General features: G+C 40.8%; 1 protein-coding gene across 1 annotated transcript in view; it reads right to left on the bottom strand.

Annotated features, from left to right (window-relative positions):
- Positions 1–27,626, bottom strand: part of SPTBN5 (spectrin beta, non-erythrocytic 5) — a 96,562-nt gene that overhangs the window by 60,984 nt on the left and 7,952 nt on the right. The window contains exons 6-30 of the mRNA XM_074148448.1: positions 26,152–26,783; positions 25,026–25,164; positions 23,419–23,651; positions 22,822–22,975; positions 21,718–21,918; positions 20,630–20,836; positions 19,265–19,456; positions 18,405–18,557; positions 17,737–17,867; positions 16,256–16,507; positions 15,280–15,567; positions 14,393–14,639; positions 13,391–13,530; positions 12,293–12,392; positions 11,412–11,582; positions 11,157–11,321; positions 10,244–10,470; positions 9,487–9,673; positions 8,044–8,244; positions 6,749–6,865; positions 5,981–6,144; positions 4,175–4,307; positions 3,197–3,342; positions 2,352–2,466; positions 177–287 (exon numbers count right to left, since the gene is read on the bottom strand). Of these exons, the coding sequence (XP_074004549.1) occupies positions 177–287; positions 2,352–2,466; positions 3,197–3,342; positions 4,175–4,307; positions 5,981–6,144; positions 6,749–6,865; positions 8,044–8,244; positions 9,487–9,673; positions 10,244–10,470; positions 11,157–11,321; positions 11,412–11,582; positions 12,293–12,392; positions 13,391–13,530; positions 14,393–14,639; positions 15,280–15,567; positions 16,256–16,507; positions 17,737–17,867; positions 18,405–18,557; positions 19,265–19,456; positions 20,630–20,836; positions 21,718–21,918; positions 22,822–22,975; positions 23,419–23,651; positions 25,026–25,164; positions 26,152–26,783 (4,806 nt within the window). The remainder of the gene's footprint in view (positions 1–176; positions 288–2,351; positions 2,467–3,196; positions 3,343–4,174; positions 4,308–5,980; positions 6,145–6,748; positions 6,866–8,043; positions 8,245–9,486; positions 9,674–10,243; positions 10,471–11,156; positions 11,322–11,411; positions 11,583–12,292; positions 12,393–13,390; positions 13,531–14,392; positions 14,640–15,279; positions 15,568–16,255; positions 16,508–17,736; positions 17,868–18,404; positions 18,558–19,264; positions 19,457–20,629; positions 20,837–21,717; positions 21,919–22,821; positions 22,976–23,418; positions 23,652–25,025; positions 25,165–26,151; positions 26,784–27,626) is intronic.

Below are 27,626 nucleotides of genomic sequence, written 5' to 3' on the forward strand. Positions count from 1 at the left end.
GCCATCAAACCTTGAACATAATAAAAAAGCAGAAGACTAAGGAAGACCCTTAGAGACGACCAGGCTCTCACAGAGAGCCTGTAATAATTTGATCCACAATACCAAATTACTACTATGATTGTCTTGGAAACTTGAATTTTGGCCACACGTGAAAGACCGCAAATGACTTTCCTTACCTGCTGCTCATTCCCAGAGAGCTCATGCTCCAGGGCCACATGGTTCCGGAGCTGGGTTTGCACACCTCTCATGTCCTTAGCAACATCATCTGGAATACTTTTGGACTTCTCCTAGAAGGAAGAAATCAGAGAAAGCTTTGTTACTTTCTACTTCCAAGCAAAACACACCACAAGCCTACTTCAGTCATTTTGTGTAGTGCAACTCATACTGCACAGTTAAGGACACCCTATGTTACTCAAGTATGGTAGGTAAAAGGAAACTGGAAAAATCTGTCCTAGTACATCTGTCCTACTAGCTCACTTCTAAGTATCTCAGTGGTTAAGCTACCCAACTGGACTGTGAGAGATGTTCAGTCTTTCCTTGATCAGACAATACAGGAGAACGTCTGCCAGGCTTTGATTTGAGAATCAATCTTAGTAGCTACTGCAGTGACATATAGTGAATTCTTAAAGTAGCATTAACAACCAACAGTTTCAGGCCATTATTTGGTATACAAGTGGTCTATCTGTGAACCCCCTTTAGATAAAAATTTAGTTACAAGTGCTCAGGAAAGATGAGTTTAAAATGGCATACATGCAATGAAAGATTACTGTGAAGATGACAGAAACAGAGAAACCATCACATAAAAGGAGACTTAAACATTTATTTAGCTCAACAAAGGTTCTGAGGGGATATAATTGTTACACAGACATGCACTGGGAAACAGCAAGCAAAAAAGGAAAGGCATTTCAGCTGGAGGACAACACCGTTGCTAGAATAAAACGATTTGAAATTTGTTCCAGGTCAATTTAGGTGAAAATTAGGAGAACATTTCTAACCATCGGAGAAATACATTTCTGTAACAGATTCACAGGCTGGTTTGGGGTACCAACAACATATCTTGGTACGGCGCTGTAAAAGGAGATGCGTGTTGTGGTTGCCTGTGATATGATGCTACTGGAGTTGGTGACTTAAGCAAGATCTTCTAGTACCATGTTCCTTTAAGAAATGGCTTTTCCTGGTAGACATCTGAGGAGGGGGTACACAGGAAGGGGTAGGTAAGATGACTGAATTGCCCTCCCACTCAGCAGAGAAGCTTATTAACAAGATGCTATGCAAGAAGTGTGTATTTGTTTGCCTGGATCAAACTCAGCATGGAGATGAATCAACAGCTGGTCTGTGAAGTGTTTCTGAACTATCACTTGTCACTACCACAGAATTAACTACTTCATCATTGAAGTTAAATATGCACCAGGTTCTGAAAATCCCAGCTGGTATACAGTGAAATATTGTGTCGTTTGATTTTCCACTCATAACAGGGAAAGAAAACAGGAATAACAGTTGAGTAAGGCAGCCTCTGCCAGCACAAGCAACTAGAAAATCTACCACACATAACATAACATAACATAACATAACATAACATAACATAACATAGCCCTGTTGCCTTGCAAACAGTGCAAGCTCTGTTGGATTGCCTCCTCCTGTATGCATTTGTATTAGGGAAACCACACCTCTCAGTACAGCAAGGGTGTGGTTTCTCTGTGAAATTCTTCAGGATGCTCAGATAGAACAGAAGCCTGAACATTTTCATTGGGACTTCCCCCCACAGTTTTCACACTGGGACTGTTTGAAATTATTGCCACTAGAGGGCACTGAAATGAGAGGAAAGGATTTTTGGCTCAGCTTTTTCGCATCAGGTCACACGATTGCCTGACAACCTTCCAGGCTAATGGTCACTGTGATCTGGACAAAAGCCTTTTTCACAAGACAGTTCTTTCTTCAGCATATAAAGCTACGATGGTGTACAAAGAAGAACCACAGCGAGGCAGTAAACAGTTTCATAGTCAGGCCTGATGACTGCAAACAACATGACCACACGCATTGCACACATGCATATGCAATGCATTGCATTGAGACAACTTAGTTCAAGCCCTGGTCATCTCGGCTAATCCCACAGATCAGCAGCTCTAGCTGCACCTGGTCTCACCCATGGTTCTCATAAATTGACCAGTCAGGCATCTGAGGATTACCCAGGATTTGGGTTTTTTTAACACTATGAGTAATCACACCAGTTTCTTACTGAGATATTTTAGAAGTCAGTATGAAGCATGCTGAGAATCATAAGAATACTCCACAAATTAAACTGAAATGAAGTTCTCATTATGTGAGACTTTCCCATTATTTTTTTTTTTTACCTCAATATGGGCCAGAGCATCTGTCAGATCTTGGAAACACTTGTGAATCACCTCAGCATCTCTCAGCCGCTCACCTCGTAATCTGGTAATTTCCAACAGCTCCTCCCAGGAGTTCCTACAAGGCAGGATGGGGAAAAGAAACATGTAAAACATTCAAACTAGGAGTAAAGGAGATTAACAGTCTGAGAAAGACTGAAAACAAGACCTCCTCTAACTTTGTTTTTCATTCCTGCCATTAAATTCTACCTGAGTGATTCTCTGAGGGGCAGCATGTCTCTCACCCTACTCCATCCATGTCCTCCTGTCTAATAAGCACTTAAATAGATGGTCCTATGTAAGGGTGCACCTCTCCAATACGCTTTTCACGTTTTATATGCAGGACTCGGACCTGAGTAAGACCCTGCTATTCCTTCATGCTTCTCTTTTGGGCCAGTTTGGACCGATGCCAGACATAAGAGCTCGGAACATCTTAATGTTGTTCTGCAGAGCAGCCATGGGATTCAAACTCAAAAATCAGGAGCAATAAAGGAGCAACTAAACTTCTAGCCTTTCAGTTAAGTGATCCTGTTTCAAAGGGCAAAGGAAGTTCATTCACCCCTCGCTTGTAAAGCACCTCTGATGCAATTTACAAGAAGCCAAATCAGCAAGCAGATAACATCTGCATTATAGTCGTCTATTTTTAAATGAGGAATGGCAGCAGCAATGTTTCAGTAAGCAAACCACATATTTTGCAATTAGAGAATTGGGAGGACATGCCTTATCCTTTTCTAATTCCTTCTCACTTCCTCGTCCTCAAGAGTGAATTGAAAGAACAAAGCATTATAGGGCTAACACAAGTCTCCTACCTTAGTTCTTTCTGCTTCTGCCGAATTTCCCGGGACTCAGAATGCCCACCGTTCACCAAGTTGTCTGCCAGCTGCTGGCAAGCCACAACTCTTTTCCCAGCTCCTTCCAACTGGTGTCGGAACGTGTCATATTTGGCACAAAGTTGCTTTTGAAGGAAAAACAACAATAACAAAAAAGACATTTAGATTGTTCTCTTTTTCCAAACATACCTGCTTAGCTATCAGAGCACAGCCAAAAGACAGGTAATAAGCTGATCATATTTGGAGATGGAGAAACTGCAGAGAATGAATGAATTTTACTTCCAAAGACCATGAGGAGCTACAAACTATTAGAAAAATGTGAGGTTTGTGATGCAGATGGGAGGCAGAAACACTATTACCAGGGATAGAAACAAACATCCAATGTACAATGAATTTCAATTATTAAATTATATGCTTTCACTTCACGAATGCAAATGTGTATTCAGTACTATAACTGAATAATGCAGTCCAATTTTAAGATTTAGGGCATAAGATATTTTGAAATAAATTATAAAAGTGAGGATTCTGAATGGCTATTGATTTCTAACAGGCTGACATTAGATTAGTTTCTGTGCCACGTGAAGAAGAATAGCTGTAGATATCCATACATCAACATTTGTGATGAAAAAAATCCTTAACAAACACCACACTGAAATATCTGGTTATTAAAAATAGAAAGGAGTTGCTCTCTGAAGGCGTAGACATTTTAGCATGTAGTTGTTTCACACAGCTCAGCCCCCATAGTAACAGGATGTAAGTGTTAGGCAATGCTGCCTGCCTGTCATAACGAGTCAATCCTTCCCACCCACTCTTTACCCTTTTCTCTTCCCTTCTCCCAGTTACTTATACTTATTTCTTACTCTGTCCTATAACATTTCAAGGACAACCTTAGAATCCTTTTAAAGTCTCACTGCATACAGTGCAGTTGATTTTTGTTCTATTACTTGAAAAACTCACCAAGACATGTGCATAATCATTTCCATAGTCTTCAGAGCTGGCTATTTGTTTCTGCTGAGTGATCCAGTCTTGCAGATCTTCATATTCTCGTAGAAACTCATGCAAGACAAGAGTCTCATCCAACTTCTTCCCCCTGTTGGGAGAAGGAGACAAGACAATACAATTAGACCAAGGGAATACAAGAGGAGGGCAATCAGTAACTTTCTTCCTATTAATCTCCAACCAAAGATTTGTTCGTTTCAGTGAGAGCTGACGTTATTCCTCAAGATTGGAAATTATGTTTATGGGATGACAGTTGTCAGCCAGCTAGACCAGCTAGACTCATTGGCCAAGTTTCGCAGAAAAGCACTGTGCCTAGTTGAGCTCTCTCCCTGGTTTTTTGTTTGGTTGTTTTTTCCTTTGTTTTTTTTTGGTTTTTTTATTTTTTTTTTTTATTTTTGGCGTGGGGAATGTGTTGGTTGGTTGGTTTCTTTTTTCTGTTCCCGTAAAAATACCCTTCTTTTTTTCCCAGATCTGTCTTTCTAAAAATAATTGCAGTACTTACGGAAATGAGAAGGCAGTCTTTCTAACTGAGGATGGGTGCACCAGAAAGGCAAGTGCTATGAAAACCATTTTATGCAATTCTGTTCACATTGTCTGTTCAGCAAAATTGCTGCAACCTTTTTCTTATTTCTGATCATCTAGAGTATCTTATAATACAGGCCTTCCACAGTAAAGAAAATACCAAATTTCCAGCCAGTGCCTGGCCATTGTGCAAATATTCCAGGAAAGATGAATTTGGCTTCACTGTTTGAATCGCAGATGCTCACCACAGGAGACAGCCTGCTGAGAAGCCCACCAAGGGAAATGCAGATCAGAGGTACAAACCAGAGCACCAATAAGGCACCATGAGACCCAGGTTAACATCAAGCATGAATGAACACAAAACATTTCTGTGTTCAACACACACAAGTACTTTTATATTTCTAGATTGAGTATTTCTTTTTCTGAACTTTTCATTCACAGTATTTTCTATTAATGCTTTTACTTTTATAATTGTAAACAAGAATAAAAACAAAATATCAGCATTTCCTCTAGGCTTAATTATTCTCGTATTCAGACTTATTTATTTGTTATTCTACTTGCAGAGCCCCATTCTTTTTCAAATTTCACAAAAATTTCACAGAAATTTTTGTGGAGGGTAAATCGAAACTGTTCAGACATTTATTCCTTCCTCACAACAAACCAGAAGTGTTTAAAAAACCTGTGTACAAGTAAACTGTCCTGTTGTAAACATCTTACTGTAACAATAAGAGAAAGGAAGTGAAATGAAAAGTAAATTACATTTAAGAATAAACCCCTTCCTATACTAGCACAGCCACTGAGTATAAAGTGTAACTGTAATTATCTCCCTTCTGCTATGTAATGAAATAAGTAATTTTCAAGCAACATTAACAAAGCCTTTTAAAAACCATTTTTTCCTCTTGATAGCACACTCCAAATACCACAAAGGCAAGGCAGAATCTGGCATCTCAAGTCACTTTACCCTTCATCATCTTCTTGTAAAGAGGAAATCTGGGGGCTTCAAATCCTTAATACGCAGCAAAACTCCCTGAATAAAATGTAGAGCTCTCTCTTAGCGATAACAAAAAGCTCTTAGGTGCACAGAATTCTAATATAGAAACAAGCAATTTCCTAAATACAACTAAAAAAAGAAGAGATACTGGATACGATCTAAATTCCAGTGAGGTAACTGGAGATAACCTTTATGGACTTCAGTGGGCTTTGAATCAAACCTAGGATCCAAGGGGCAGTTCCAATCTGTACCTTGCTGCTGCTAGTTCCTGCAGCTCCTGGAGTCTTGAATGAACTTGTTCCTTTGGTGCATCAACCTCAACATACTGGATGGAGCCCACAAGAGGAAGAGTTTGGGCACTTTCACTCAGTTCTTTCATCAGACTTTGGTAAACGGCAATCTCATGCTCCAGTGCCTGGCAGAGAAAAGAGTGGATTGAGAGCCAATTTTCCAAGATACGCACTGTTTGAACTTTTGCACCAGCCTATGGTGTAGCCACTGAGATGTTAAAACAGGAGAAAAACTTTCTGGAAGCATATGATGTTTCCATGACTTGATAAGTTTTAGATCGTTTTCTAGCAACATTTTTTTGAAAAAAAGAGTACATAAATTCAAACAAATTAGGTGAATAAAGACAATTAGAAATTCCTTTTGCATTATTAGGCAGATAAAAGTATTCCTGGAATAATACTCTATCCATGTCTTTGATTCTAGGAAAAAAAAAAAAAAAGGCTTCTGCATGTACCTGTTGAGACTGAAAAGCAGATACCAGATCATATTGAGTTTGTGTCTCAGAAAAATTAGATAAGAATTCCCCTTTTTCCCCAAACTACATTTTTTCCAACCATATTAGTAAGCTGTATTGATCTCTTCTATCAGTCCATTCACATGCAGACACACATCAATGCGAAATATCTTGTAGATGGCTGGACACTTAAGCACCAACGAGACAGAAAATTTTACAACCACAGACAGACCAGAGGGTCAGGTCAACGTACAGAATTTAAGCACAGAAATACCTTATGTTTCTTGAGGAGTTTCAATGTTCCATCTTCATCCTTACCATAGTCCTTGCTTGTCACAAGTGGATATTTTTCTCCTATCCAAGCCTCCAGGTCTGAAGTATTCATTAAAAACTATCAGTTAAAGAGAAAGAAAATTAGTTTCTACCTCAACTTTCAAAATACGAAATTTTTTTGACCTAATAAATTCTAAATGAAGGGTGCACTATAAGATTTACTGTGATGTTTTATTAAATAACAAATAAAGAATATTTAATCCCAAGAACTACTATTCCACACTGTTGTTCTGTGAAATCTTATGAAAGTGAAGGAGGCCACAGATGGAAGACTCCAGTGCAGGAGAACTAAGGTCTTCTTCAGGCATCAAAGCAGTAAGTTTCAAGTTGTCTCAATTCTCTTTGGTCACATCACTATCCTTACTTGACTCTTCCTTTACCTTATTTGCTAAGGATAGGGACTAACTGTATAATATGAGTGTGTTATTTCTCCTTTCCCTTCCTGAGAAGGTCAAGTCACCTATAAAAATCAAGCTTCATAAAGCCAATAGTATAAACAGCTGTTTTTATAGATGGTGTAAGTAAGAGCCAGATGACCAAACTCCTCAGGGAACATACTTTAGGTGGGCCTGTGCAAATGCTGTTTATGTCTACAAAACTGCATGTGTTATCTGAAGAACTGCACTCCTACATGACCAACTGATGACAGAAAATCTGGATTATTGAGATAAATATTTGCATGCAATATTTTTATTTTTTTTTTAAAGCAAGCTAACATAACAGTCTAGTATCCTGTTGAAAATAATGGGGCCAGAAATCCTAACTCGCTCTTAGAGTGAAAGAGTGTTATGAACTTCTCAGTTATCATTTTGTTGCCTGGAACATTGTTGCCTGGATCAGGCAAAGATTGGATGGCACAAGAGATCCCATCTTTTCTGATTTCCTTGTCATAATTCTCCAGTATGAAGGGCCAGTTCAAGATCATTGCATTACTCAAGTCAAAGCCTCAGGCTGTATAAACATATTGAGAAAGGAGCTACTACTAGGAGAAATGTGTGTTCTACACACAACCATAAGGGATGGGTACAGAGTCCAAGGCAAACCTCTCGAGCAGCAGCTCTAGACTGGGGGCTGCATTCAGCTATGCAACCCAGCCCTCCATTCCCATGAGTCTGGCCTCAAGCAACTGAAGTCAATACTAGTCCCAGCAAAGCTGGTTTTTTATGCACTTTAAAATTTTGGTCATCTTGTTTGCCTGAAGAAGCTACTGTGTAAACACTTTGCTGAAATTTGTACCTCCTGGAAGCCAACTGAGTGCTGCAGCTGCTTCATCCTTTCCTCACAGGCCTTCTCCAAGCCCTGCCAGGCAGTCACAAGCTCCTGGCACTTCTCACTTATTTTCTGAGCTGATGGATGCTGGCTTACAACCATTGTCTTTCCTTTATCCAGGACCCGCTGGACTTGCTGTTTGTGGGCATTCACTTCTGCCTGCAGTTCCTGGGAATGAGATAAAAGGAAAAACAGGAATAAAGGAAGGGTATGTCAGGACAAAGAAATTCTGTGTGCTCCTAATCCTAAGCAAAACTTCCAGCTGGTGACAGTGGGAAGAGTATAGCCAGTGGACAAACCAACTGTCTCTGTTTCTACAACAGCTGCAGCCTCAACCACTGGTCCCAGCCCCACTTCTATAACGCTCTGCTCTTGGTGCTGCCATTAAGGGAGGAGATATGAGTCTGTAAGGTGGCAGCAGACATCCCTTAACTTCCCTACACGCTCAGCATTACTCACCAAAGTTCTCAGCCTGGTGCTCTGGCCTGGTTCTATCCCTTCTCCTTACCATATACCTGCCCCTTCCCCTGCCCAGCAGCAGGGGTTTGGGAGATGGAGCAGGACAAGGGATGAGACACAAAGCTAGGAGATGCCAAAAAGAGTGTTGAGCCACTGATGGGAAAATAAAATATCCCAGAAGATGAATGGGCTACAGGACGATGGGAAGAGAGACATTGTCAACAGAACCATGAAAACCGTTAGAGTCCTGCTCCATAAAGCCTCCTCACTAGTCTTATAACTTTTCTCATGGAATTTGCAATCCAGGTGCTGCAAAATCCAGTGTTGCCTGTGGTGCAGGGCAGCTCTGAGGTGCCCCTCTGTGGGGGGACTGCTACAAAGAATCACACTCTCCAGAAATCAGTGTTAACTTGTCTTTATAAATATATTGACTGTGGCATGTTCAAACGATTTTACAAGCAGTACAGAACTCAAATAAACGTTAAATGGCTGTTAAGTGCTCTCCTAGAGAATCCAGCATCCACATACCTCAAGACTGCATGTATAATGAAACAGTAAGCATAGAACTAAAATAGTATGAGCATATAACAGTCAAGCATTCAACCCCAAAAGAAAAAAAAATTTTTCCTATTTAGTGTGAGGTACACTAGCTTTTTATCCCCCTTTAATGGGAAGAGCTACAAAATTTCTTGGAATAATAATATCTCCCATAGGACTTTCATGTTTGCTCTGAAAATCATCATCACATTGCTGACTTGTCTCAATCCACTGAAAGCATTTTAGCTTGGCTAGTGCTGGAATTGGTGAATGTACTCATCGAAAGTGTGGCAATACATTTTACTTGGAATGGCCTTCCTGAAGGGAAAGTGCAACTGTGCAGGTGCTGGTTTGCAGGCTGAGGTGAAATGCAATGTACCAACATGCTATAATACACTCGATGAAATGAGTTACCTTGTGTTTTTGCAACAGGCTTTGAGCCACATCCAAAGACTTCCCACAGTTGGTAGAATGGGCAATAGGCAATCGCTCATTAATCCAGTTCAGTTCCATGTCATGATAATGGTAGAACTCATAGAGATCCACAGCAGCTTCCAGCAACTTACGCCTCTCATCAAGAGGTGCTTGCAAAGACTCAAACCTAGGGGTCAACCGTTAAATATATGTTAAAACAAAGCTTTATCCTGGTTCTGCTGAGGGAATTAGACTATGATACCACTGTGAAGATTAGAAAACACCGGACGCTTCTTTGCAATTAAATTGCAATGGTTAGTGCTCGCTGCACATACAAGAATCCCTTCTCCAGAAAGCTACTTTGGGCAAGTAGACTTATACCATAACACTAAACATCAGCAGAGGAACAGTGATTTACGCTTTTGAAGTCCTAGGGTTGTCCTGTGATGTTTTAAGGAACTAATCACTATTGAATGGTGTATTACTGCACCTCTTGGAAAGCAGTGGACAACCTATGGGTAAGCAAAGGACTAGAGGAGTGCAGCAGGCAATGAGCAAGGTCCAGTAATAAAGGCTGAGGTGGGTAAACAGGCATCTGTGTAGGTGCAGATCAAAGCATAGTTGTGGTATAACTGGGAGGAGAAATTGTTCCTGAGTACGGGTAAAATCCAATCAGCTGAAAGGTATTTTCTAGAAGGTAGAACAAAAAATGCTATTTGTCACAAGGGGCGGAGACAAAAAGAGAGTGACACCTCACCTCTTCAGATATTTCTGTGTTTCATCCAGAATTCTCTGGGAGTCAAAGTGATTGGTGGCCATCTTCCTTGCATGAGATACAATAGAGTTCATTTTCTCTGCCAGCTCATGTGTCTCATTTTCCAGCTGTCTGTGCTGCTTGAGTAGATCACGGCTGGAGCGCAAATCATGGCCTGTCTCAGATTCCTGAAGAACTTTCTCAATTTTCTCTATCTTCTTTTTGGCATCCTGCCAGGAAAAGATTACAGCACACTCGTACTGACCTTTCAACATCATTTTCTTTCACTTAGCCCCTCCCATGATGGCTTCCTGAACACAACTTTTAAATCCATAAATCCTTAATTGGTAACTTGATGGCCAGGTATCTCTAAGAGGCATCTCCTGGGAATATTTTATTTTGCACATGATTTTGGAGTACTCCTCTCCCTGAGACACCAAAGAACATCATTAAAAACAGTCTCTTTGAACTATCTTCAGTGACGTAATACAAAACCATCAAACAATCTTCAAAGGCTTCAGATTGTAGCTACAACACAACAGCAGCAAGCAGTTTTGTTTTCACAGCATTGACCCATGCAGAGGGTTTTGATTGTTTTCCCAGGACAGGACAGCTACACAGATGCAGTGCTGAGCCTGAGTTCAACAGCTTTGTATCTTGGTGCTGTGCCAGCACCGTTACCCAGCTCATAGCTTTGGAGTGAGCCAGGGTTATATTAGACCTTTGGCTAGGGTTATATTAGACCTTTGGCTAGGGTTATATTAGATTTTCTCTCTTGAGACTGGAGACACCTTATGGACACCTTAAAATACACTTTCATCTGCATGGTATTCTGTTCTTTTTTTGTGGGGACCACACGACAGAGGAACCAGGCTCCTAGGCAATTCCTCCCCTCTGTTCCCCACCACCCCCTGACCTGGAGCAGTTCCATGAGCTGTTCTTGCTGCCCAGCTTGTCTCAGCTTGTCACCTCGCTCTATCATCTTGCCATACAATTCCTTCCACTTCTTTTGAAGTTCTGACATCTTCTCCTGGATAGAAACTGCAGCATAATGGTTGTCTTGAATCAGCTGATTTCCTTTCTGGAGAAATACAGCACATCATTTTTTTGAGCAGATCAGCATCTATGAAGTTTGGGACAAGATGGAAGACAGTTCCAAAACTGCCCTCACCTTTATCAGTGTTGCAAAGTGCTCCTCATTAGCCATCATTTCCTTCTCAGCAGCCTCATGCCACTTCAGTTTGCGTAGAACATTTGTTGGATCACGATAGGATTCATCTGATGCAATCTTGTACTTCTCTTCCATCCAGATCAAAAGCTCAGCAGCATCACGATTAAACTCCTTACAGAAACAAACAGGATTAAATTGATTTGAGGTCTATTTCTGTGTGGGTTTGCAGTACATCCTTCCTGTTAGGATCAAGTCCTTTTTTTTTTTTATTTCTAACCGTTAGGAAATGTGATATATTTTCAGCCAAACGTTATTCTACACAATCAACAGTCTTAATTGTAAAGGTGTGATCTTGAACCATTGATGAGTTTTTAAGCCCTCAGAGTAGTATCTCCTAGTCCCTTTTTTACCACATTTACTAATCTGTTGCCTTTAATTGTCAGTGAAGGTTTGCATTTTCAATAGACTATTTTAACCATAAGTGGTCCAGTTCTCCTGTATAACTTTGCATCTCAGCACTGCAAGCTAAATTTGGTACCAAAAGTATGGTTACTGTAAGTATCTGTGCCAAACTATTAAGGCCCAGAACAATAATAAGTAATAAGCAGAATACACTTATCCAGCAGACAAAATATTCTGTTGATATTTTTTTATTCAATAACTCCATTTTTGTTTTGGTGTTTTGCTGTGGTTATGGCTTTGTAAGATTTATCAGCAGTGCATCATCTGCTCCCTAGAAAGTGAAATTCTCTGTCTCACAGCCAAACAGGAAGTGAGCTGCAGTAGAAATGCTCAGCAGTTTGAGATTTGTCCCATGTTAAAATAAATGATAAAATTACTTCACGCGTGCTTGACCAAATCTGCAGTATCAGTCATTTTACCTGCAGCTGTAGGGAATCCAACAACCTCTGTTTTCTCTCAGAATTGCTTTGTATCAGCCGCTCCCACCTTTGCCGGAGAGTAACCATTCTCTCTTCAATACTACCAAGAAAAACAGGAACTCCAATGCAGTATTAGTCATATTGGTTCCCCTTGGTTGCACTGCAGCATGACTATGATATAAATGGGGAATCTAGTTCAACACCTCTGTTAACAGGATGAAGGGATATATGGCCCTGTCCCATGACCATTCTGGGCTCATCTGGAAAGCAGCTATTGCGTCCTAGCTACTCTGGACTTTCCTTTTGTACGGCTGTGTTACGTTAGTGAATTGCAGTCAGGTATGTTTGACTAAAACACCCAGACTTTTCTCTTTCCCAAATATTCCACTTTAACTAATATTTTTCTTTGTGATGTAAGTGCAATGAGGCTCTGGAATGGCCTTCTAATGGTAGTAGTGCTGGCAAGAAATCGGATTTTAAGAACATTTTTATAAATTTGTGGAGGGAATTTTCAAGACATTATCACTTATGATCATAAGAACATGGTCTTTTTGACCCAAGAAGTCCATTCTGACCCTATATTTCTAATTCTTGTTTGTGCAGAGGTCCCGTTACTAGATCATAATGGCTCTAGCACAGTAAAGGAATTACAGATGGTAGTTCAGCTTCAAGAAAAACATGAAGGAGCTGCTCCTGATGAGTTATTTTCTTGTGAAGTCTTCCCTAACTTTTTAATAGCAAACATTAATTCAAATTTGTGATACCAATAAATGAAAGAAAATTTGTTTTATGTAGGCCTTTAATGAGTTTAGATTAAAGAATTTTTAACACTATATGTAATTTACGATACAAGGCAAATTATTCTAGCATTCTGTCAAATGCCACTTCTAAGCTAAAGCATTTCACTTATTTGTCCTGAGACCACAGGAAGTTCATATTTTTTTGAAAAAATCCCTTCACCCCTCTCTCTCCCCCCATCCAGCAGATCACAGCTTCGAGGTCAACTAAATCCTGGCTTAGAGAAAGTCTTTCATCTCACCCTAATCGCACTGGACCATTTATTAAAGCTAAATGAAAAAGGAAGGAGTTTGGACTCACACGTGAGATGCAAAGTGCCTATTCTCTATTAGGTTCACTCCATTTTCATTAAGGGCTTCAATTCGTCTCTTCAGCACCATCAGCACTTGTTCAAATTGCTGATGTTGCTTTAGCAGGCTTCGAACAGCATCTACGTGGTCCTGTATTTAAGAAAGAAAGTTCGATCAATTTTTTTCTTGGTCATATGTTGTTTCTGTGGCAATGAAAAAAATGTTGGACTTTATTTTCACCCTTCTCCTTCAAGCAGGAGATATAGTGTACATTTTGCATACGCCTGAGGATGTTCAGGGCTATAAACAAGCAGCAGGTGTTTAAGTTTGTATCATACCTGGTTCTTCTGTTTAATGTTTCCACTATGGTTCCAATTTCACCTTTTAAGAAAATATGCATCCTGAATTTATGCCAGCACTCTGGCACATCTAGGTTTGTGCAATACGAAAGGCCGTAACTAAGTAAAACTTTATTTCACTTAGATGGACAAAAAATATTGAAGTTTCAGTTTCAGCTGAAAACATAAAAGATGGTGAGATACCACAACCTCCTCCTCCCCCGATGTTGTGAATACTGTCTGTATTTTTTTTTCCCTTCATTTGATTTAATGGTCAATACTCAATGAAAAGAAAAAAGCTTTCTTTTTTTTAAAACTCAAGTTTCTACTTCACCAAAATAAATATTAATTATGTTCAAGCCGAAACCTTTTTTTCTTAATGATTAGCCACCAAACTAATGAGTCAATTTTATATAAGCCATCTGAAATGTACAAACACAGCAACAAATCACAACTCTGGCTGTTTTTAAAACTTTTTTTTGAGAGACAATGAGCTTTGTTCTCATTAAGATGAGTAAGAACTTAAGAACATTAATAAGAACCTGAAAGTCTAGTTTCCAAGTATTAAAATGCCATGACCACAAGAATGAGGAAACCAATCTAATTTAAAACTGTTGCTACTCCCTGGATGGGGAGATGAAGTGGGAGAAAACAAAATCAGCTGCTGTACATACCCCAAGGTCATTTCCCCGGAGAAAGGCCTCATGGCCAGAGAGGGCTGCATTGATACGGTCTCCCTCCCTATTGAACTTCTGCAGTTCCAGGCCGTCCTGCAGCTTTTTCTGCCGCCGTTCCCACATTTTCTCCAGCAATTTGTTCTCCTCAGCAAGCCTCTCCATGGACTGGTGGACGTCTGCAGTCCTGCTGTTACTGGGTTGTTCATGGATTACTTTGCGCCCTAGCTCTTCCAGCTGCACAAACCTTACCAGAGTCGAAAAGAAAAGTGAGACCTCACTGCATGAGGGAATATTAATTCTCTTTCATTACAGCTCTTAGCTGTTTTGGCAGTGCCTAGACATTAAGCTTCCCTCCCTTTCACTCTTTTCCTGCTAGCCATGGTTGTGCACTACAAAGTGCAGCTGGGTGTTTGATACATGCTGGAGGCAGTAGGTGAGATTTCCACATTTGGATTGAAAGCCCATATAAGCAGGCTTTCCCATTAAGAAGGAGAGGAGGGCCAGCTCAGTATCTCGAGTTTCATAATAGTGCAAAAGGATAACCGAAGATGATGGCAACTGGAAGCATAAGGCCTGAGAAGAGAAGGAGTGGGGGAACTCAAATAAAGTGCAGATGGTACTATCCGAGTGTTGGGTAGTTGCGGAATACTACTCCAAACATACAGCTCCTCCTTCCCCCTACATCAGCCACTAGGATAGGTATGCAAAAAACCAACTGCATTTTGTGTTCTGCAGTCTCGTTTTTACACTAAGTTTTGAGAGTATTTGAATAAACTCTCGTCATCACTTTCATACACAATTTATATACATGATAGACATGTTTCATTTTAACAAAACTGTTGTCACATCACCCCACTCTGCCCACCCTGACAGATTCTCTCTACCTTTCTTTATGAGACCTAATTTCTTTCAGCAGGTCCTGGTGTTCCTTCAGCAATTGCTCTGCAGATGCCACATCTACACCCATTTCTTCACTGCTCAATTTCTCCTGAATGCCTTCTGCCCACAACAGGAGCCTGCGGCTGTCTTGCAGGAAGGACTGTTGATTTTGGGCCCACTGCAGAATGTCCCGCTTCTTTTGGGTCTCCAGCTTGAGCTTTGCCAGAAGCCTCTCCATGTTCTCCACTTGCTCAGTGATGGCCCTGCTCTCTGCAGGGTTGGTGTCCTTAATCCTGCAAGAGGAAATAAAACACATTCAACTGGATGCACACTTCAGGCATTTAGAGCTTGAACCAGCAGTCTTTAAAATGAATGTATTTGGATATTTACGCTTCCATTAAAAATAAAGTCAGCCAATGCGACAAATGTTCCATGCTAGCAAGAAATATTGTTGTGAATAGAGTGTATTGCAGAAAGTGCAGCCCTGTGAAAGAGTCTGGTAACACTGTTGTGGTTCAATGATTCATTCCCACTGTGAATATACAGAAAACTTAAAGAAGTAAAAAACTTTAAATTCATATTTCAAATTCAAACTCCTGTACACAATTTTTTACTACTTTTCTTCCTTCATCCTTGCTTCACCCGATTACCCTTTTCAGGACCTAAATGATACCTAGTTCAAAATGTGGAAGTAACTCCCACTAGTAGAGATAGAGCCAGATTGTTTGTTAGAGCCACAAACAATCCTGTGGTATTTATCCTCCTACAACAGTGAATTCTGGAAACAATCACTTCACTAATCACTCAGCCATACTCAAGAGAGATGATCTCAATCCAGCAGGCAAGTCAGTTCTTCAGGTTGCTAGAAAGAGAAATTTCAAGAGAAACTTCACAAGCTGCTCATTCTCTCTATACCCATAGTTTACAACATCATCTTAGAGAACTAGCAAAGAATATAGAAACAAAAAGTAGATTCCTTACGATTTTGCAACACTCCTCAAGTATTCAATTTTCCTCTCTATCACCAGGACCTCTCTCTCAACTGTAGACAGTTTGCGCTTGTCTGACTCCAGCCCAGCAGGAGAGATCCCTGGTTCCAGATTGTCAAGTTGGACCATTTTGTCTTGCAGTAGTACTCCTATGCTCTGACAGTCCTGAAGAAATGTCTTCACGTCAGCCACTCCAATCAGCTCAGAGCCCTTCTCCTCCTTCAGAGCTTCCATACGTTCCCACCTTGGAAAGAGACAACCCCATTACATGCGTCTAGCTTCAGACACTACCCCAAAACTTGCCTTCACCTAGAGAGCAGATTCAATTTATAGCCTTTGTTATACATGAAATGTATCCTTTTTTCTATTCAGAAAAAGTCTTGTATAACTATTTGATCAGGACTTAAGTGGGGTGAGGGGGTGAACACTAGCACTCCCCTACAATCTCAAAGCTCATCTCAGGGCTACCTCAAGCAAGGGCAGCTGCTCAGGTGACAAGAACATACTGGACACGATGCTAATAAACAACAGTGGTCAAAATCAGGACATGGCTGTGCCTCTCAGTTCCAGCTGGGTGGCATGGTGCCAGGAGTACATACGTAACAGGTACTAAACATACTTGGTGAAGTCAAACAGGGTTTGATGATCCTTTCAGTATTTGTGAAGGACATCCTCACCCTAATGTTTAAGTAACCAAATCATTTGCTGCAGTGCAATAGAGACAGAACTGCTCTGAACATCGCTGTCACCTGTGGGTAGATTCACATTTTACTTTAACACACACGCAGATTGCTGCAGTTTAATACCTCAGTGTCAGGGGCCTAGAAGCACCCCTGGGTCCCAGAGACATGACACCAGGCTCAGGGCCAGCCTAGGGCCAGTGCAACTGAGGGCTGCCCCATTCCCACTGGTGACAGTGGGGACAGGCTGCCACACAGCTCCGAGGACTGGGACTCAGCTCTGGCCCTGGCTACCACCCCAGGCCCACCCTGCTCACCTCCCTGTGGGGACTGAGGCCCTTCTGCCTGTGCTGGCCCGTCATCCAAAAGGGAGCAACGCAGCCCTTCCTGTGTCTTGACAGCCTGGCCCAGGCCCAGCCCTCACACCAAAAATGGGCTTCCTGGCCAGGCCACAGCCGTGCCCCCTCACCACATAGTCAGGCCGTGGGGTGCCCACCCCTGCCCCGTCGCCTGCTCTGCTCCTGGCTGGGGCGGTGGGACAGGCCCTGGCTGCCAGGCCCAGACCAGGCCCCAGGGAGCAGCCCCTATTCCTTTGCCCCTTTGCCCCGCGTTTGGTGGCAACAGCCGCACCCGAATACAGCAAACCTGTGTCACACACGAAAATCTCCCCTCAGGCCAATGCTGGGAGCTAAAATTCTATCAGATGGGTATTCTCTCAGTGTAGGCTAGATCGGGCGTGAAAGGTCAGTTGCCCCCATGAGACAATCCTCTGTTTCACCAGTAGCTCCTTTACCTGCTGTGGATCTCTTCCAGCCAAATCTGGATCTCAGAATATTTGCTGGGACTGATCTTTCCATATTTAACAGCTAAGTTTTCAATATCTCCCAGCTGGCCTTTGCCTGCAGCCAGTTCCGTCAAAAAGCTCTAAAATAGAAAATAACAAGAATGCAGAATTTGAGGTTTTTCCATTTTTATGGACATGATTCTCAATAATCTGTCATATCCACTCATCTCCCACTTTCACAGGTGTCTTCTCCATTTACCTGTCTGCTGACACCATGCCCACCTGCACATGGAGTTCCCCCATAGCCCTCCTGAACACCCTGGTGTGCACCCTGCGCCTACACACGTCCCACTCCACTGGGATGCAAGCGTACTGTAGGATTTTTTCATCATCTGGCATTTTTCTTCAAGTGGCATAAGATAAACCACAAAAAGAGTCCTTTTGTACCATGGTATTTGTACAGGCTACTACATCCACAGGAGAAGTTAAAGGGACATAATTACATTGGCTTCAATAAGCCTGGCATAGTTTATACGAAAGAAATACCTGATCTGTGCATGACTCTATGAGTTGAAATGAATGAAAAGACTCTCAAAACTTCATTTCTCAACTTCACCTCTTCTCCTAAGGTCAATTTGATTTAAAAAGTGTCATCTGTGAGCAGGGAAAAGGGGTACCTGATATTTCTGCTGCATGACCTCCACGTTGTCTGCTTGAGGCTGAAGAGTCCGGAAAATATTCTCTTTATCTTTCATCCATGACTGAAATTCTTCGCAAGAGCTACAGAAGCGGTAATATCCAATCATCTCCTCCAGAGCCTTTTTTCTGTCCTGTAAAACAGATGAAGATTTAAGCATTGCTGTAATAACTCCTTGCCATTTGAAGTAAAGAAAAGATCCTTGGATTTAACTACAATACACAGGTGGTAGCTTAATAGTTTTGCCAGACACAGCTGAAAGAGAACAGAACACGTTACCTTGAGATCACAATACTTCTTTCCCAGAGCCACAGTGGTTTAAAAGTGTAAGAGAAGCAGCTGGAGAGTGCTCAGCCCCTGACAGGCAGCAAGGCCACTGTGCTGCTTGCTGCTGCTGCCTGAAGATTTACCTCAGTAATCTCAGGAATATGTAAAAGTCCCATACAACATATTTGTGTTGATCTTTAGATCAGGATTGTGGCACGTGGGAGTCAAAAGTAATAAAGGGAGAATGCAGATTACGGTTGTTTAGTTTTTCTGGTATCAGATAAAACAGCCCAAAGATTTAGGAGCTGCAGCAAGCAAATATTAGGAGAAAAAAAAAAAAGGGATTACACAAAAAAATCCACTCTCCATAAGGTAAAAAGACTAGAAGGTAAATGGGAAGTTTGCCAACATAAAATGCATTTTGATACAAAACTTCAATGATAATCTCAAGCCTTGAAGTCCCACAGGACAGGATTGAAGCACATTATTAAACTGAAAAGCAGAAGTCGGCACAGCACTTTGCATTGCTTCACTATTTTTGTGAACTGCAAGGCATTGGAGGGGATACTATACCTCAGCCATGCTCTGTAGATTTTCGTAAAGTGAATCTATTTCATCTTGGGTCTTCCAGATGTTCTCTGGAAGAAAATGGTCATCTGGACTGGAGGTTCCAGGGAACACCGCTTCAGATGCTGCCCAGGTTCGACTGAATGGTAGCTTATTTGTCTTTTGATTTAAGTCACCTAGGGCTTCTGTCTTCACCACCTGTTAAATGAAATGTAACAGAATCAATTTGGATCAAAATTTCACATGGAAGGAAAATTTGCACTTGCTAGTTCAAATCACAACATTCTGACTCTTTAAACAAAATGTTTCCAGTATTTGAATCTATTTCCTTTGTTTTATTCTGAAAGAATAAACCAAATAACTGAAAAAAAAACAGTTTTGATTAAAGAAGCTTCATTTAGCTTATTTTAAAATATATCGATTAGGTAAAAATTCTCATTTTGTGCCCACATCAAAGTTGGGTAGGATTTTTTTCCAGTTTTTAAAATTGCCAACAAACCAAGGGATTGACTATGCTCACAGTTCTATTTGTGGTGATGTTTTAGTACCTGAACATTTCCAGTTTCAAAGCCTGTGAGCACCCTAGTGAATAAATGCTTTTATTTGCACGTCGATACCATCTTGTTACATACTTTTTCATGTTTAATAACAAAGCAATAAACTTTTTGTTCTAATAAAAATTAATGTTGGAATGATGAGGTAAAGCAAAGACCGAAAGTGGTGCTCACAGCTCTCAAACTGGTTTGGCTGAACATTGAGTCATCACAGAAGTGTGAAAGGAGCAAGCTATGAAACGTGTCATTCATCTCCCCAAACTTCTGTTGTTGAATGAGCTGATCTCAAGTCAAAAGTTCCCTTTCTAGTCAGTGACAAAGCGGGGCCATCTGCAGAGGTTGACTTCATTCCGTGTGCCTTAAAGATCCATTCTGGGATTATATGAATTGCACGTGGAGTTGTATGATAGTTCATTATTAGAATTAGAATGCAGACATTCTAATTCTAGTTGCAACATTAGAATGCAGAAATAAATTGAAAAGAAGTTTAGATTAAATGTCTACTTTTTCAAGCTGATTGAAATTAATAATGTTCTGAGAATAAACAGCACAAAAGTATTTGCGAGGACTGGTAGAGGGAACTAATACAGATGAGAACACTATCACAGAACACTATGTGGGCTACAACTGGCCAATGAACTTCGTCATATAAAAATTTGGCTTAATTCTAACTAAAAATGTCTTGTGGATTAAAGAAATGATCTTGTTTAGGCAATTTGGAAAATTCTACTATGGCAAAATCAAAAAATCTTACATATTAAAACCCATCTCATTTACATTCTTCAACAAAATGTGACACAATCCCTGATCTACTTACTGCAGCTGGAGCTTGCTCTGCTGCAATGTTAGCCTGCTCTTTCAGGCGTCTCATCTCAGAGGAGTAGGCTGCAATCTCCTTCTCCAGGCGCAAGTGACGATGCAACAGTGCTTCAGCACTCGACTCATCTTTGCCGTAGTCCTTGCTGGCCAGAAGGGGCTGCCTTTCTCGCAACCATGAGTTTGCTTCATTGACGTCAGCAAAGTACTGAAAGAACACAGGGAAAAAACCACTTGGTTTCATCCTGAAAGTATCATATCCAGCTCCTTCTTTTGAAAATAATGAACAAGGCAGAAATGCCATTAGGTTTGTAGCTATAAGGTTATTACAGGTGTTGTGAAACCTATGAATAAGGTAGCTCTAAACCCATGATGCATTTCATGATCACATCAAGCACAGATAATTCACAGAATCACAGTGAGTAAATAGATTCAAGGATTGCCTATATAACTCTTTAAAAACTCCTTACTCACTCAAACTTTTTTTTTTTTTTATGGCACTTAATAGCAGCAGTAAAAGGAACCCACAATGTACAATGTTAGTAGGCACAACATAGTTCCAACAGGCATTTATTTCTAAGGAATAGTCCAACAACAATGAACTCAATCTACAACAAAAGTTTTCTTCTGTTTTCCAGAATTTGCAGTCTGCCTGGCTATGGTTGTAAAAAAGCAAAACAAGATTTTGAGATGTAGAGTAGAGGTACAACAGAAAAAAAGAAAACTCAGTAGTGAAGGAAAAAAGGAAGAACAGCTGAATCATAATGATGTTGAACTTAATAGACAGAAGAGAAAATTTAGAAAATTTGTCAAGAACAAAGCTGTTAAGTCTTGTTAAAGCATCTCATGGGAACAACAGACTGAGGAAAAAACTTGGGGAAGGGATAATATCTGAGATAATGTTGTGTGATTTGTGAATGCTGCTTTTATAAAAGTTCTTTATTTGTAGATATGTGAATGTTTGTTGGTGTAGAAGTGTAGATCAGAATGGCAGGGTCAAACGTTTCCCAGGGCTTGGGAAGTTCAAGGAACCGAACTGAACCACATCTGTGTCCCCCATACCACACACCACAGCAGAGCCCTGCTTACCTGTTTGATGAGAGCTGCTGCCTGCAGGCGGCTTTTGCGATCAGTCAGCTCATCTTGGAGCTGCTGCCACAACTTCTGGAGGTTGTCTGTTTGCTTCAGAATGTCCTCCTGGCGCACAGGGTTCTTCTGGCTCAGCTCCAAGCCCCTCCTCATCACATCGGCACACATGGCCCTGTGAGAGTTGCACTCTGCTTCAAGAGCCTACCAGAAGGACAGGAGACATGTCAGCACAACTCACTCCCCACCAGCTGAGGGCAAAGAGGGGGGTCCTGTTCTCCACTACTGCAATACATATATTTCTAAGGGCCCTGTGTCTTATCAACACCTATGACTTTTCCCTGAGCCATGAGATGATTGTCCCTTGGCTCACCACACACAAGCTTCTGTCCTGCTTATTGCCTTTGACGTGAAGCTTGTTACGCAGTCTTCTCTGAAGTAGATACTTGTTTGTCATTCACCAATTCAGCTGTCTTACGCCTTCCAGAAGCAACGAATAAGCAGACAGATGCACACAAATGTATATTAAAATTACAGAAGAGGCTCCTGTTTCAGTTGTCATGCAAGTTCTCAAGTCCACAGGTCTCTTCACTTGTTTACAGCGATTCTTTGCCGTAAGAAGGCAGCAGCTCATACACCTAAACTTTTGATGTTAGCCCACAGCAAGCTCTTAGGGAAAGTGGTAACGAATTTGTAAGCTCACACAATGTTATCCATCCTGCCTGCTTATATCTGTCTTCTTTTCACCATCTCTTTCTTTCCTCACATCTATCTTGGCCAGGAAAGGTGAGTGGGAAAACCAAAAACTAACAACCTATTTTTCCTCCTATCCAAAGTGAGCTCATATGGACCCCAGCGTCTTCACTAGAAGCTGCACTTCTAGTCCAGTATGAAGCATATTCCTTCTCTACTCTTTTTTTCTCCTCTCAGGGAAAAATCCCTACCCTATAAATTTTTTAAAAATTCCAAAAACTGGTCAGGACACTTGAGATAACGAGTGGTTTGATGGCTTTCTTATAAGTGCTGCACTGACTGAACTGAAGGACATAAATGTTCTAAAATCTTGCTATAATACAAAGACAAGGCACAACCATCAAAGTAAGATACCTTGTGCTTCTGAATGGAGGCTGTAATCTGACTGACATCCTTCCCTAATGTTGTCGTTCTTGCTAGCTTCCATTTCTCAGAGATCCACGATTCTTCTTCTTTGCAGTCACGGAAGAATTCAAAAAGCTTCAAAGCCTCTTCTAGCTGGGATTTTCTGAAGCAAAGAAGCAAACAGTATATCTCAGTCAGAATTAAGATCCCATGGAGACAATGGTAGCATAATCAAAGAAGAATTTAGAAAATCAAAAATCTGAATGCCTTTAACTTCACTTTATCATAGGTCAATTTATTCATGGAAGAAGACAAAGGAAACAAAATTACATTTCTCTCTTCCTCTAGGAAAGAAGGAGACAACCACATGCTATTCAGACTTCACATAGAGCAAGTCATAATAAATGCTGAGAATGAAGCTATTCTTCATCTATGAAAGCGAGAGATCTCTTTCAGTCGACTGCAATCAAGACACTCAAGTTGTTGTGTTACATATTTATAAATGGAGAAATGAAATATTTCAAATGCTGGGAAGCTGTGTCTTCTGATTAAGGGATTGATTGGGGACCCTAATCAGGAAGAACAGAGCCATGAGTATAGCCCTACCGAGACTTGCTCAGAGCTGTAAGGTTCTGATACAGCTGACGGAGCATTTGAACCTTCGCATAAAGCACTTCTGGTTTAACTGTGCTGTCCTTGCTGATTTCTGCTGTCTTCTGGGTGATGTATGTCAGTCTGTCATCATAGGAAGAGATCTGCGAGTCAACCAAGTTGTGCTTCTGCAGCAAATCTACTACTTCCAGGAGCTGCTTCCCACAGTCCTGGGAATTCACTAACACCTGCAAAGTGAGAAACAAAAGGCATTGGCAGAGAATGCCTCCAGGGACTCAGTTCAAAGAAATTAGCTGAAAGGTTCCTGTTGACACTTACAGCTTCTAAATGTAAGAGTGATGTCAGCTAGGTAAAGTTGAAATCTTCCTGACTACAGGAACGACACTTTTCTTTCAATTTCAACAAGCTAATGGCAGCAATCCAGAGTTTCTATCTACTGCAGTGCAAGTAATAGTCTCTTCAAATAAGCAGCTGTTTACATACCTAAGTTATTTGTATTGATTAAGCACTCGAGGTCTCAGAATTCATGGATGCAAGAAATCTATAGGCAGATTGATTCACAGTCTGTATTTGGAGAATTCTACAATATCACACCTTATGGTATGTTTTGACCGCAATGTTTTTTTGTTTGAGGAATTTACTTGCCTTTGCTATCTAAATAATGAGAAGAAGTAGTTCATAGTATTTAATTGGTGGCTGATGGCAGCATAACCAAGTGCTTACAAGTCTGTCCTCTTTCTAGTGGATACAATTATCAATCCTATTGTAGGATGTTATCTTTCCTTACCAATCTTCTCCCATATCCTCAGGCTGTCATGGTTCCAACATTATTACCATTAAGTGTTCTTTGCTTACTATCACTAGCACAGGAAGATTAATAAGTTCCAGGTAGCTCTTATCTTTAATTTGAAATTCACAACTTCATACAGCATGTTGATGCTTTCAACTCAGGTACAAGGCAACCTGTAGTCACAAGGATCTTTCTGTCTTTAAATAAGACAAGGCAAGACCGAAGGATGTATATATACTTCCTGCCATTACAAAATGAATATTAAACTAGTTATTTCCTATGCTAAAGAGAAAATATGGGCTCTGATGTTCTGTTAACACTTGGAAATTCTTGATAAAAGGAATCACTGTGCATTTACAGTGGAACTTTTCTCTCTCACAAGTTTAGATACCTGAAAGCCAGACATATGCCTGAGTTAGTCCCCACCTGACTGGAGGTACTTCCAGAAGGTAAGTCATAAGAATTACTTGGAATGGGAACAGGAGGCTGTTTTATTCCACTTTTGCTTTTACACTTCTAAATTTAGGTGAAATTACCATTATTTTACTACATAACTTGAACCTGTTGTGCACTCCCTGTAATACCATATCTGACTAGGGAGAGGCCCTGTAGCAAAGCCAATTTTTTCTCTTGCAGTTACCTTCAATGATGAACTAAAATGCACGGTTTGGCATTTAAGTAAAAAGGGTGTATTTTTTCTATAGATGATAGACTTCTGTTGGCACCAGGCAGTCCCTGGAACATGGGGGCTTTTTTAGGGAGGCACACTGGTAGCAGTGCAAGCTGTGTGCTGGTGGAGGGAGCTCAGTACCTGCAGCTCTTTCAGCTCCTCGGTAACGGCATCAGTGTCCCTCAGGAGGCCCAGAATTTCCTGCATTATACCCAGGGAGTGTTGTCGTCTCTGCAGCTGTTCCAGAAGATCCTGCCATTGCTTTGAAATGCTGTTCTGCCTACAAAGGAAGGGTGAGAAATGACCAATTTGGACTAAAGACTTTGGGCAGCACTGGGAGATTCTCAGCGCTTGCAGCTTTAGAAGAGCTAAGTGAACACACACAACTCGTGCCACTCGTGCAAGAAGACAGACCATGATCACAAAACAGGCCAAAGCAATGTTATTATCTAATTAGTGTGATCATGGTAAGGAATTTTGGCTAGCACATCAACTGTCACTCACTTTTTAAATTTAGACCTTGTTTTATTTGGATCCTCATACCTGACATCCCATGATGCTTTCATTTGATACAATGGACAGGCTTGGAAAAAAAGGAAATGGTCTTTAAATGGCTGCTTAAAGTAAAAAATTAATCTAAACCATATTATGAGTCACAATCTGATCTCATAAAGAGTTTAGTTTACTCTTTCATAACTGTTTCTCTTAGTTTTCCCACAGGTTTCTGATTTTATTTGAACTTAGAAAAGCATTGAAATACCACAAGAAGTTATTAGTACGGCATTGTTAGCCATTCCCAAATCAGGCTATATTGATAAAAGAAGTCATAATTTCTCAAGATTTGCTCCACACTGGAGTCAACCTAAGAAGACTGTGTGCCTTACTAACCTGTATCTCCCCAAACTACACACTGAAAAAGAAATGTGTTGAGTTGGAAAAAAATATACCCCTCTAAGCACCTCTGATGGAAGATTGGACTTCTGGCAGAACAAGTATTTTCATATGTAGTGAAAATATCTTAAAACTATTTTTTACCATAAATCAGTCTGAGGGTTTGATCATTCAAGAAAAAAATTAAAATATTAAAGAAGGTGAAGCATTTGTCTTATCTGCTGAAACTGTTCACAGGTAGAAGAAATTCCTGCCAGTTCTGCTCATGAGGAACAGAGCTACAATTCATAGCTACAATTCATTTTCTTCAATCACACCACAGCATTTTAATTAATTTCAGCCTCCACCACTACACAGTCTCGTGATCGTCACTCACTTCTTCACAATTTGATCTTTGCCATGATAGTTCTCCTGGCTGATAACTGTGGCCATTTCATCCAAAGCTGTGAAGCGTTCCCTCCTGGGGAGTACATCTGCCACGATGGCTTCCAGCTTCTTACTGGCAGCCTCCATCCTGTCTACACTTTCTGGCCAGAAGTCCTGCTTCCCAATCACTTTCCTCATGTCTTCCAAGTACGACTCACGCAGAGCTGCCTTCTTCAGGAACCTCTGGGCTAGCTGTTCCAGCCTTTCTAGCCTCAGCATCTCCTTCTGCAGTGCTTTTCCCCGGTTGTGTTCTGCCTTTTCCAGGATAATCCAGTGCTTTTCCACATCCTGCAGCGTCCTCCCCTCTGGGGGCAAGAATGGCCGTTGGTTGTTGGCTCTCTGCTTGGTCCTAATGTTGAAGAGATGAGCTTCAATCATGCCCTTCTCTTGGTATTTGGGAGGTTTCTCCACAGTGCGGAAGGTCTTGAAGTTGGCCATCAGCAGCCACATTTCCTGAAGAGAGTTGGGGAAACGACGATCATCCAGTTCTGTCACTTTCTGTTTAATCCATTTCAGGAGGTCAGAGACCATCTGCTCATATAGAAGCTTCAAGTCATCTATCTCCTTCAGGAAGAACACGATCTGTGATGGGAATATGAAGTTATAAGCCACATAAGAAGCAGATTGAAGCAAGGTGGGTGAACAGAAAACAGCATCTTCATAAACCAAGCTTATGACTCAAATAGTGGAATATGTCAGGTGAACATGCGTGACAAAAATAGTATTTAAAAGCACGTTGCCACAGTCATCACATTTTTATGCCAACGTGGCGATAGCTGTCACATCTGAGGGCAGGTGAAATCCTAGCATAACATTCCATAAAACACAGAAGAATACCTATTGTTTAGTGTCTCAATTAGGTTTTTTTATTTAAGAAAAAGTTCATTTTGGAATAAGCAGCATGCATGTGGAGACTGTCAGCAGTTCCTATGTGGACTGACTAGAAAGCAAGAATCCCAAACTGAGGATTCAGATTTTTTTGTTTCACAATGGAAAGAAACAGATTTATTTTTTCCGTTCTCATTCCTAAAACCAAAACAATTTTATCCCATTTAATATGCAATTACACCCTCTTAGTTTCACCACCTTAGGCTGTAGAAGACCATCAGACAAGATCCTGGTTCTCTCACATGCCCACAGCAGACTGTGATCAAACAGCCCCTCCTCAACCTCTTCTCTTGGAGCTGTTTCTCTTTATGTAAATTATTAGAGAATGTCTCATAGCCAAAGAGGGGTTTGGAAGGATGTTAACTCTGATTTAATATTAACTTTCTAAGCCCAGGGCATTTATCTGTTTCATTTGTGGTCTGACCTCCCTTTATTTCAAGTTCAGAATTAAATCATCCTTTCTTTACATCTTACATTTTTTTCCATCTTTGTCTTTTTACTTTATATTTTATTTTTTCCTTGACCTCCTGCAGACGT

Source organism: Numenius arquata, chromosome 6 (genome assembly GCF_964106895.1).
Source record: "Numenius arquata chromosome 6, bNumArq3.hap1.1, whole genome shotgun sequence".
Taxonomy (NCBI): domain Eukaryota; kingdom Metazoa; phylum Chordata; class Aves; order Charadriiformes; family Scolopacidae; genus Numenius; species Numenius arquata.